The 12,276-nt window shown below is 30.1% G+C and overlaps 1 protein-coding gene across 1 annotated transcript; it reads right to left on the bottom strand.

Annotated features, from left to right (window-relative positions):
* Positions 1-3,822: 3,822 nt before the first annotated feature.
* LOC142330133 (tubulin beta-1 chain) lies at positions 3,823-10,856 on the bottom strand. The gene is made up of 4 exons (XM_075375225.1): positions 10,697-10,856; positions 7,419-7,754; positions 6,282-6,410; positions 3,823-4,818 (listed from the first exon to the last, which is right to left on the bottom strand). The coding sequence occupies exons 1-4, from the start codon at positions 10,751-10,753 to the stop codon at positions 3,997-3,999; spliced, it is 1,344 nt and encodes a 447-aa protein (XP_075231340.1). The 5' UTR covers positions 10,754-10,856; the 3' UTR covers positions 3,823-3,996.
* Positions 10,857-12,276: the final 1,420 nt, after the last annotated feature.

Raw genomic sequence — 12,276 nt, forward strand, 5'->3', positions numbered from 1 at the left:
AACATGTCACCTGTTATGGTAAACTGCCTTTTTTGAGTTAATCTCCATATCATTTCTATTAAAAATGTGACACTTTAAAGTTTGTTTGAAGGTAAATTTTTATTAAGAAAATAAATAGATCAGTTTTTTAATTAAAAAAAGAAATTATTTCTACTTTTCCTCTGTCTATATCATGTAACAGTAGTAAATTAGTTTTCATTTAATAACTATTTCTTAGCCCATATGATCAATCATCACAAGAAATGAGCAGATGGAAAAAATAAGTTAAAATTTGCCAGGTTGATAACTGGAGACTACTTAAACATAAAAAATCTTTCTGAGTGATGACAACATAAACTAATCCAAACCAGCTGCCTGAGCTTAAATAACAGCAATGTGTAAAATATTATAGATATTTGACAGCATTTTCTCTTGGCGGAGTTAAAACATTTTAATATTCATCCAAATCATTCTTATTCTTAATAAATATTTTTGAGTTAATGTTTGAATGAAATTTTAAGATGGGATTAAAATTAGCAACTAGTGCAGTTTTTAAGTTCTAAAAAATTTGTTCCACTACTGTACAAATACAAGACAATGTTATTCTTTGAGTGCATTTGTTAATATACTAACACAAAGGCTATCAAAGATATCTACATAAAACAACCAAAAGAATTTTAGTAAATCAATCTTAATAAAATATTCATGAGCATTTAAAATATTTACTTAATAAATGAGGGCTGTATAATCAAGTGGTTAGCATTTTACATTCCCAACAATTCAAATGTTTCGATAAATAATCTAAGCAAGCTTAGTTTCTTGCAATTTCTTGCATTAATAAGTTAACAGTAAAACCAAAGATGGATGGGCATGATTTGGTGTTGTAAAAACTCATTTCATAAATTACTTCCAGTTCAATTAATAATGGTAAAATGATCCCTAGGAGCTGAACAATTTGATATATATTGATTTAACGTTACTGTAAGAAGTGATATGTGAGAAATTTAAATGTTATTTTGTAACTTGCAAGTCCCAGTATCTACAATTTGTAGGACATTCCAACACACCAAGCAGTTAATCCAGTTATGACTCTGGTATAAGTAGGGCATTCTGTTAAAAAACCACATAAATAAGATAAACCATAGTAATAAGTTTTTATATATAAAAATACACACAAATAGTAGTGTACCACCTGCAGCTAACATTTATTATTATTGTCTTATACCACATATTATGTAAACAATTGAAAAAAATGTAATAAACATAATGCTAAGTAAATTATTTTAACATTGGTTACACTTCAGCTACTGACATCACCTTTGTCTAAGCAATGAGAAACACTTTTTTTGTAGATACCCTTTTAACAAGGTTGTCATGCAAACTTATTCAAATAAAAATCTATACAGAATAAATGTATTCTGTGTCAACATTTAACATGTAAATTTGTTTAGTACCAAAAATATTAAAGCTACTTATAAGCCAGAGGATCATATGTACAGATGATTCAAAGAAACGGGAAATTTTGAAAGTTGTGTTGATAGCCGTGGGCGATTGGTACCACTTTATAAGTGGCGCCAGCCTTTCTAACCTAACCTGCCATTTAGTTGTCATGGATCCTTGGAGTGGTGCACAACGTGCATTTGCTATCAAAGAGTTTTACAAAAACAATGACAGTGTGGAGGGAGCGCGTAGAGAATTTTGCCGTCATTTTAATCTGGGACGGCACGACCGTGTTCAATCACCACATGCAATTAAAACGTAATGCTTCAGAAGATAAACAGTAATGAAGAGTTTGTTCACAACTGTGGATATCAGACGAAGCGCATTTCCACCTCAATGGATTTGTTAACAAGCAAAATTTCAGACACCGGGCACAAGAAAATCCTACTCAGCTACACCAGCGTCCATTGCACAGCCAGAAAGTGACTGTGTGGTGTGCTATGTCATCTTACAGTGTTATAGGCCCTTATTTTTTTGAGGATGACAACGGTCTTGCGATTACAGTGACGTCAGCTCGTTACATAGCCGTGCTTGAAACCTTTGTTGTGGAACAACAAAAGAGATTTCCACAGATTTTTAACACAGCCTGGTTTCAACAAGACGAAGCAACGTCACATACTGCACGAATATCGATGGCAGCTGAACGCAGATTGTTTGGACGTGTCATTTCACGAAATGGTGGCATTAAATGGCCTCCCAGATCACCTGATCTCTCAGCTTGCGATTACTTTTTGTGGGGACACCTTAAAAGCAAAGTGTTCCACAGTAGACCTGCTACAACGAAGGAACTGAAGGCAAAGATCCGAGAAGCAATTGCAGAAAGTCCAGTTGAGATGTTACGTCAAACCACGAATAATTTAACGAAGAGACTTTGCGAGTGTTAACGTAGAAGATGAGGTCACCTGGAAGATGTCGTCTTTAAAAAATAAACTAAAATGTATGTATCCTAAAATGGCAACATTTGTACAATTACACGAAATAAAATTCATTTTCTAAAAAAAAATTTTCATCAACGTTATTTAATTTTTTAAATTTCCCTTTTCTTTGAAACACCTGTATTAAGATTCCATTTTTTAATTTATAATCTGAATAAAAAAACACACCAACATTTTAAATAGAATATATATAACAAGTATTACAGTATGACCCTACTATTACGCGGTTCCAAAAACCGCAGATATGGTCATAGCTGGTAAGAGCATGTTCCCCAAGAAAGGACAATTGTCATTATGTATAAAAATTTGTAATACTGTAAATATACAAACATTTTTTTTTCAACTTTATCTAAACAAATATATCATTTAATAATAAATTGTACACAGTAATTACACTAGTACATTCAGCTTTGTCAAACTACTGTAAATGTATTGCCAGTATATAGCAAAAATAAGTTCCTTCTTTTTGTAGTAACTATTGTAAACTCAGATTTTTTTATTTTTGTTATACAGGGTGATTTTTTAGTCCGGGTACCAATTGTTAATGTCTGGTAATTTTTTTCTGAGAAAGGGAAACTTTGTTTTGTGACACGAAGTTTCCCTTTCTTAGAAAAAAATTACCAGACATGAACAATTGGATAACAGGACTAAAAAAATCATCCTGTAGTATATAGTATATTAAACATGTTTTAGTTAATGACCAAATGAATAAAAAGTATGAAGCAAAACAGGGTGAAAATGAAATCTAGCCACAAATATACTAAGAACAGTTCATTCAGTACTCTGTGATTTATTGCATTATTCAACATTTTTATATTACAAAGTAACTACATATGTAGCTGTATGTTTCAGTAATAATATTTCAACTACTGTAATACAATGTTAACCCAATGGGCATTGATGTTTATAGTTTCTCACTTGTTTCAAAATAATGCAGTTAGCCTATAATTCAGGTATACTCAATGTCCCCCACATGGCTGTTACAGGGAGGTTGTAATGTATAAGTAAAAAATGGTATAACCAATTATACATATATAATGAGAGGGAGAAATTCAGTGAGATAACTCTTTTTATTTTAAAAAAATTGACCAAGATCAAGGAGTTAACCATCAAAACTGAAATCCCTTCTTTGCATCAAAATTACAGCAACATAAAATCAAAAATCCAGTACAGATTGCAATAGCACAACTGCTTTCAATGGTTGTAAAACAATTAAAAATTAACCATAAAGCATTATAATACAATACAAATTTTCTTAGATATGAACGTTTTTGTAGAAGAGTAACTTTTATTTGTCTTTTAAGTCTAGTATGTTTGAGTTAATTTCTTTCACTGCAGATTTTTATTGTGCATAAATAATTATAACAGCAATGACTAAGATAAAAGGACACAACAATAATCAACACTATTTACATAATTTAGACATGTATTTGTAATTTTTCCTTTAGTTTTTTACAAACTATAAAATACACCGGTAATCATAACAAAGTCTCAGGTTGGAATATATAAATATAAAAAAATAAAAAAAATATCAGGAATGTTTTGACAAGTATCATTTTAAAGAATTATATAAATCAACTTATTAGTTTTCATCAACTTCAGCTTCTTGTTCTTCATCAAATTCAGCATCCTCATCGGCAGTAGCTTCTTGATATTGTTGGTATTCTGACACAAGATCGTTCATGTTTGATTCTGCTTCTGTGAATTCCATTTCATCCATACCTTCGCCAGTGTACCAGTGAAGGAAAGCCTTTCTCCTAAACATAGCAGTAAATTGTTCAGAGATTCTCTTAAAAAGTTCTTGGATGGCAGTGGAGTTACCAATAAAGGTTGCAGACATTTTCAAACCTCTAGGTGGAATATCACATACAGCTGTCTTAACATTATTAGGAATCCATTCAACAAAGTAGGATGAGTTTTTGTTCTGAATGTTCAACATCTGTTCATCTACCTCCTTCATAGACATACGACCACGGAAGATGGCAGCAACAGTCAAATATCTACCATGTCGTGGGTCACAAGCTGCCATCATATTCTTTGCATCAAACATTTGTTGGGTAAGTTCAGGAACTGTTAATGCACGGTACTGCTGGCTGCCACGAGATGTAAGAGGGGCAAAACCAGGCATAAAGAAATGTAATCGGGGGAAAGGTACCATGTTTACAGCTAATTTACGAAGATCAGCATTGAGTTGACCAGGAAACCTAAGACATGTTGTTACTCCAGACATTGTAAGAGAGACTAAGTGGTTCAAATCTCCATATGTAGGAGTTGACAATTTCAGGGTACGGAAACAAATATCATACAAGGCTTCATTATCAATACAGTACGTTTCATCAGTGTTCTCTACAAGCTGGTGCACTGACAAGGTAGCATTATACGGTTCAACAACTGTATCAGAGACCTGAAATCACAACATCTAATTAATGAAAATTAATAAAAAAACAATATATATATAAATATTATAAAAATATATTTTTATATTAATATATAAATTATATATATATATATATATATATATATATATATATATATATATATATATATATATAAAAGCTAATAACTTGTCATACGACTGATTTTATTCAAGTAATAAAAAAACAGATAAGTAGTAACTAATTACTGAAATTGATATGTAGGATCATAGTTCTGAATTAGCAATTAATTTGACATTGGTTAAGTAACTTCACTTGGTCTAAGCGTTGGTTTTTAAGTTTAGATTTGTGACAACTGAAAATTAAGTGTTCAAACAAATTGAAATTTCTCATAATAAATATAACATTTTTATAACCATAATCAAAAATGATAACAATTTGCTATTAAAAGGGCATGAAAACTGCTGAGACTTGAAGCTAAATTTGTCAATCTTAGCCCAAATACTATACTTTTTTTTTAAGTAATCAAAATTATAAATGATTATACACATGAATTTACGTTTCACGTTAGACAAACTTACTTTTTTAAACTTTTTCCTTTACTTAGAAACATAAAAAATAGTACTTTTTAAGTTTTTTCCAACACGGAACTCTTTATTCATGAAATAGAGTATCAAATAACTTGAATTTAGAAATATTCAGTTTTTATTCTTTGCTCAAATTAAAATATGTCTAACTTTCAAAATTAGAATTCAACAGATATTGGTAATCATAAATTTTATTGATACCCTTAAAATATTTTATATTTTACTGCCATGAAAGAGAAATGTTCTTTACTTCAAAGAAAAATGCACCCCCTCACTCAGTTCTTTAGGACTTCATATTTCTTAATTCAGATGTAAGTTATCTTGCTTCAGGTTAGATAAGTATTCTGCATCAATTTCAATTTACAAGAACAATCTCCTGCTTTTATTAATGATTTTAACTAGTTAAAATGAAAAAATAAAATATTTGAAATACTAGATCTATAAATAATGTGATGCAGTTTAATTCAATTTAAAAGTAGAATTCGTTTAGAGTATTCAATTTAAAAAAATTCTATATTAATTTGAACTCAAAAACTATCGACAACTAAACTATTGTTCTTAGCCACTGGATGCTAGAAGTTTCATGTACTTTTATTTATCGGAGCAGGCAATGGATTTCTAACCTAGAAATCACAAAATAATGGTACTTAGTATTTTTGTGACAATCACTCTGCAGTCATGTAACAATTTGTGCTAAATATTAGCTCACCAAAACCAGTATGAATATGAAACAGCAGCATGAATATGAAACATCAAGTGTTATTTGACCTCTTATCAACCAACACAGAATCAAAATTCACAGCACAGAAGTACAGAAAAAAAATACAGCAAAATGCTGTTAAATTTTAACTTCATTACTGAGAGGAAATGAGTTATAATACAAATTTTTAAAAAAAGAGGCAAACCTTAGGTGATGGTACAACTGAGTAAGTGTTCATGATTCTATCAGGATATTCCTCTCTGATTTTCGAAATTAAAAGTGTTCCCATTCCTGATCCAGTTCCACCTCCCAAAGAATGTGTAAGTTGGAATCCCTGCACAGAAGTAACAAAAATAAAATACAAGTTATATAAAGCCATAATATAAAAATTTAGTTACAATACACAAAAACAGTTTTAAATATCATACATGTACTAAGAAATAGCAAAATAATGATATATACTAGAGAAAAACAATAATTAATTATTTTATTTAAAATAAAATAATATTAGTCATTACAAAACTTATGATTTTATTATCAGATTATGACCTATTGTCAGAATTACATGAGGACAAATCAACAGAAAAACATGAGGGAAAAAACAAATTGAAGAACCAAAATAAATAAAAATATCACAATCATCTAATTATATGCCTATAGGAAAAGATGCCCAAGGTAGAATATAATGTCCACCATAAATAAAGTGAACTTTTACTCCATTTAGGCTTCATTGGCACTTTCGTTCCAAAATCATATATTACAGCAGCTCTTTCAAATAAGTCAACAAGACATCTTAATTTTACATTTTACTTAAATAGTTAAAAAAACGTTTTTATCAACAGAAGCGTGTACTTTCAGAACCCTTATAATGTAATAAAATGATCAAAAACAAATAGTGGAGAAATAAAATATCTTTGATTTGACTATTTTAATGTAGTCCATCCTTCTTTACTTTATATTAAGGTATTTTTTAGAATGATACAGAAAAAGTGCTGCAGCAGCAAAAAAGAATTTTTAGGCGATCCTATGAATGAATGTTTAATATGGCAGCTTGATATTTCTATAAGAAAATATTCTTATAATCTTTATATGGATTAATAAATGAATATTGATGTCCATATAAAAGAAATATCTACAAATATTTGTAGAAATATCAAGCAGCCACGTTGTACAAAGGATCATCACAAAACAATTTAAAAAAATATCTCTTCCTGCATTTCTTTTTCTAAAAATCAACATATTTCTAACTAAAAATTATTATTCAGTTTTACTATTGCAATACTGGTTACAGCAGAATATATTCTCGTAATAAAATAAATATACAGCAAAACAAGAAACTAACCTGAAGACAATCGCAGCTTTCAGCTTCTTTTCTTACAACATCAAGAACTGAATCCACCAATTCAGCACCTTCTGTGTAGTGTCCCTTTGCCCAATTATTTCCTGCACCACTCTGTCCAAAAACAAAATTGTCAGGACGGAAGATCTGTCCAAATGGTCCTGATCTAACAGAGTCCATTGTACCTGGCTCCAAATCCACCAGAATGGCACGAGGAACATATTTACCTCCAGAGGCTTCATTATAGTAGACATTAATTCTCTCCAACTGTAAATCAGAGTCTCCATGGTATGCACCAGTAGGATCAATACCATGCTCATCAGAAATGATCTCCCAAAACTGAAATTAAAAAATTCACAATTTAATTAAAACTGTACAGAAAATTTTCTTACCTTACCTTAATTCGAATTAATCCCAGTCAATTCTAATAAAATGAAGTAATAAGTTAATTTATGCAAAAAAATCAATGTGTTCATTAATAAACAAAGTTCAAAAACTCTTATGGCAGATTCTTGACTGTACTTTTTCGTTTACAAGTCAAACCTAATTCTAAATGAGACTATAGAATAGATATAATATTACACAAAACATTTATAAGAACATGCATGTGCACTAACAAGTGTGTGTATACATGTAATTGTATTTAACTTTGACCTGTTTTCATTAGCAAACTGTTTCATGTTGAAAACAGAATAATTCAGGTTATAGATTTTCACAAAAATGAATGAGTAACATTAAAAACTTTCTCTTTGACAATCATTAAGAAAAACAGAAAAAAAGTTAAGTTTTCCTATTTAAAATACATCTGCCAGCCTCCATGGCAGCATCTCGGCCTTTAATCTGGGGGTCCCAGGTTCAAATCCCGTCAGGTGTGTAATTTTCACATGCTATAAAAACTCTCATTCATCTCATCCTCTGAAGTAATACCTAACGGTGGCACCGCAGGTTAAAAAAATTTACCAATACAGACTTCTCAAATCAAAATCTGCTGTCCACATAATTAAAAAAAAATTTACTGTTTTTAAAAATATCAAACAAAATTTTCTATTATTGTCATTCCTAATCTTGCAGAATAAAAACGTAAAATATAATTAATTTACACTAAATCCTGCAAAGAAGTATGGCACAGGGAGTTAAAAAGTATATTGTTTAAGGTTTTAGAATTATACATACTGTACTGATATAGATACATGATAAATATATAACAATAATCATATGATGAATTAAAAATTGGATAATTATGAAGATCATTTGGAAAAACTATTTGAAATTCGTACTGGAAAACAAAAACATGTTATAAATTACTAAGGGTTTGAATACTGACATTCGTGAGAAGGGTACCAAACTCCTTTTCTTTGATTAACAGTGGGTACATCATTTCAACTTCTTTAAACTCATTTTGTATTACTTGGGCACCTAATAATCATTATCAGTATACAGAATCTAGTCATTTAGTCTGTTAAAATAATTTACTAACTGCAGTTTGTGGGGTTTCTGTAGCTGTGTTTTTTAATGTAACACAAGAGATATCAGTTTAAAACAATGAACTAGGTAAAAAAAAAACTCCCGCTTATTTACATACCTCTGAGGAAAAATTAATTTTGTTAAGTGTGTAACTATGATGCCTGCCGCGTACGACCCTTATAAAATTAAAATGTTCAGTAAGAGGAGCATATACAATTACCAGATGTGAAATCAATAAAATGGTTTACTTGTTTATGATGGGAATAAACTATAAGAGTAATATACTAAAAAAAAAAAACTTTTATACGATTTTATGAAGAGAGGTAAAGATCCGGAACATAGCACAATTTCTTTTTTTCACAACTACAACCATGATAAAGTACGTGACGTATTTTATTTTTTAATCAATTACAATGAAAACGAAATGACAAATTCGCGCCAAAAATCGGCATATACTACTGGGCCTAAATTAATATATAACCATATTCAAGGTTACCTAACTGCGCGGGAGTCATTTTGGCGCCTTTCAGCGTAACAATAAAAATTTTCATCCAAATTTTATTACGCGCCAGTAGAGCAACGGTGCAAGAAATAAAGCGCACAAGATGAATCGACAAAAAACTAATAAAGCCAAAATACCCAATTTAGACTTCAAAAACGTAATTTTAATGATTTGTTGTGAAAGTTTCAACGTTTTAATTACATAAATAATCGAAACCATTTTTTTTTCTCTAACTGACCTTTACACGTATTTTACCAGCTAGAAATTAATACTAACAAAAAAATTACTTTAATTTTTATAAAAAAAATAATCGAAAATATGGAATAATTAATTATTTCACAACTTAGACAAGAAATTATATACCACTCATAACTTGTACTAAATGTTAAACATAATTTGAAAAATATATTTTTTTATCACTTTCATGAAATAGGCTAACCTATAAATTAGACTTTCTTTTTTCAAATGTGGCTAGAAGACAGGTCCTCTAGCCACATTTAGAAAATGGTCCCACACATAATATTCTAATGTAAGGATCAGTCGTTTTATCAATTATGTTTACGTTGGTTTGTAATATAAATCAATACTGTAATGCATACTTTATTTAAATAATATTCAAGAATTTATAATTGAAAAGCAGTCACGGACGAATGCTCCTTTATTTTTGTTTCGCGCACGATTCTTATAATTATTTTCTAATTAAAAGATGGAAGTGTAATCTTAAGAGCAAAATGTAACCAAATAAAAAAGGTGGTATTGAAGTTACATTTTAATGTTACAAGATCACATTTTTTAACTAAATAAGTTTTGAAACAGACGGAAGAGCTTGCTATGAAGCCTAGTGCTAACCAGCACAACTAAATATATTTCATATTTTTTTTTAGAAAACCTTACACGAACAGAAAATAATATACATTCTAAGGTATGTAAATACCATAAAAAAAATCAAAATTTGAAAGCAGCTACGAATTAAGATTAAGGCAGTCTGCAAAGTAAACGCACAAAGGCTACGTAGACTGAACACGTTCGTTCAACATGGCCGGCTAAAGGCCATGACTCGTACGTAACTAATCCCATAAAACATATTTTAGAACAAATTACTTGAGGATCACTAACCAGCATTTATAATGATACTGCTAAAAAAATGAATTTTTTACATTTCCAGTCAAGAACTATAGTATTTTAGAAAATACACACCTGTCCAAACACAACTTTTATTTACTAGCACATCCCATGCACTATGCCGGTTAAATAACCGAACATTTATTTAAGTCCTTGATAGCAAACAAAAATAAATGATCACATTGATTCTTACCTTAGCACCGATCTGGTTACCGCATTGACCGGCTTGTATGTGTACAATTTCCCTCATTTTGATTAGCTAACGTAACACTTTTTCCACGACTATACAACAATTCAACTGCAGCTAACCACGAGAGCAAGTGAACTTAAAGGCTCACCGACGCTTAGCCTAACGGTAGGACCTCCGCCCAAACTCGTTTCCTATTGGTCGAGTCAGATGCGTCAAGGCAGTGCTGCCAAACCAGTCTATAATACACCAACCATCTACAGCCCACAATCTCCGGAAAAAACGAACAAAGTATTGCTGGCATTCTGAAAACTAATTTACATAGTCATTTGTAGAAAAATATATTACTTTATCAAACATATGGTAAAATAAAATATTGTTCGAATTAGCTCTTAAATTGATCGATGATTGAATTTCAGCAGAAATAAAAATTTACTAACTCCCTACTGTGCAGGTCAAAGAATGGCGTTATAAACCAAGATTATTATTTTAAAAATACTTTTTAATAATAAAGAATTATCATAATGAGAATGTTATAATACAATATTCAGAATGATTAGTTTAAGAGTGACAAGTTTTAAAAGGAATAACTAAGCAATTTTCACTAACGACTATCATGAAAAATTAATTTGCTAATCATTATACACTTTACGAGATCAGGTAATAAAGGAAAGTTTAAACTACTCAAAAAATTAAACAGCTACTTAAGTATTTTATACTTTCATCGAAGTATATACCCAAGTATTAGAAAGTGAATAGTAAAAATTGTTCAATTACAAAGCCTACTATATATATTTAATGGTATTCCGAAGTAATCTAGGAAAAAAGCTCAATGTTCAAATCATTAATAGTAGAGAAAAAAAATAAATAAATAAAACACATCAGAAATAAATAGATCTTCTTAGTTCACGGGGAAAAAGATATTGACCCGGCTTCAATAGGAGAGACTACTGGACATAATGGCAAAAACTTGACGCAAACAGCATCACAAAAAACACAAATAATTTTCTTTTAATTTTAAAGAATAAATTACTATTTTTAGCAAGGTTATCTCATTCTTGAACTTCACGCAATTATGCTAGAATTTTTAATTTACTAAAAATCGGTCTACATGATTCACATTTATGGGACTAGACAATATGACAACTAATTTTTGTACTTCAAAAACTTGTTTTAACTTTCTGAAGGACCCGAAAGATTTTAGAGTTCAGATGAGAATAAATGTTCAATAATAATCTTAGAATTTTACTTGACTTTTCGGACCAAAACAGTACAGAATCATTTTGTTGCAATTTATGACAATGGGTTGTAACATTTATCCACCAGAAAATGACATATTTAATAAAATAATTAATAAAAAGATATAGGAGTTATTCTTTCTACAAGTTACGCCAGTTACTCCTCCTACAAGTGATTCTTTAACTCTAATCACCACACAGACTGGTTGTTTAGAGAACATCATTACTTTCAGAAAAAGCCATTTTGACTAGTTCTCATATATCAAGTATATGTGTCACAACCATATAAAAGACTGACCCAGGTAGTATAAAGGCAAATTATTTTAAAAAGATACATTTTAAACACTT

Source organism: Lycorma delicatula, chromosome 1 (assembly GCF_047948215.1).
Source record: "Lycorma delicatula isolate Av1 chromosome 1, ASM4794821v1, whole genome shotgun sequence".
Lineage (NCBI taxonomy): Eukaryota > Metazoa > Arthropoda > Insecta > Hemiptera > Fulgoridae > Lycorma > Lycorma delicatula.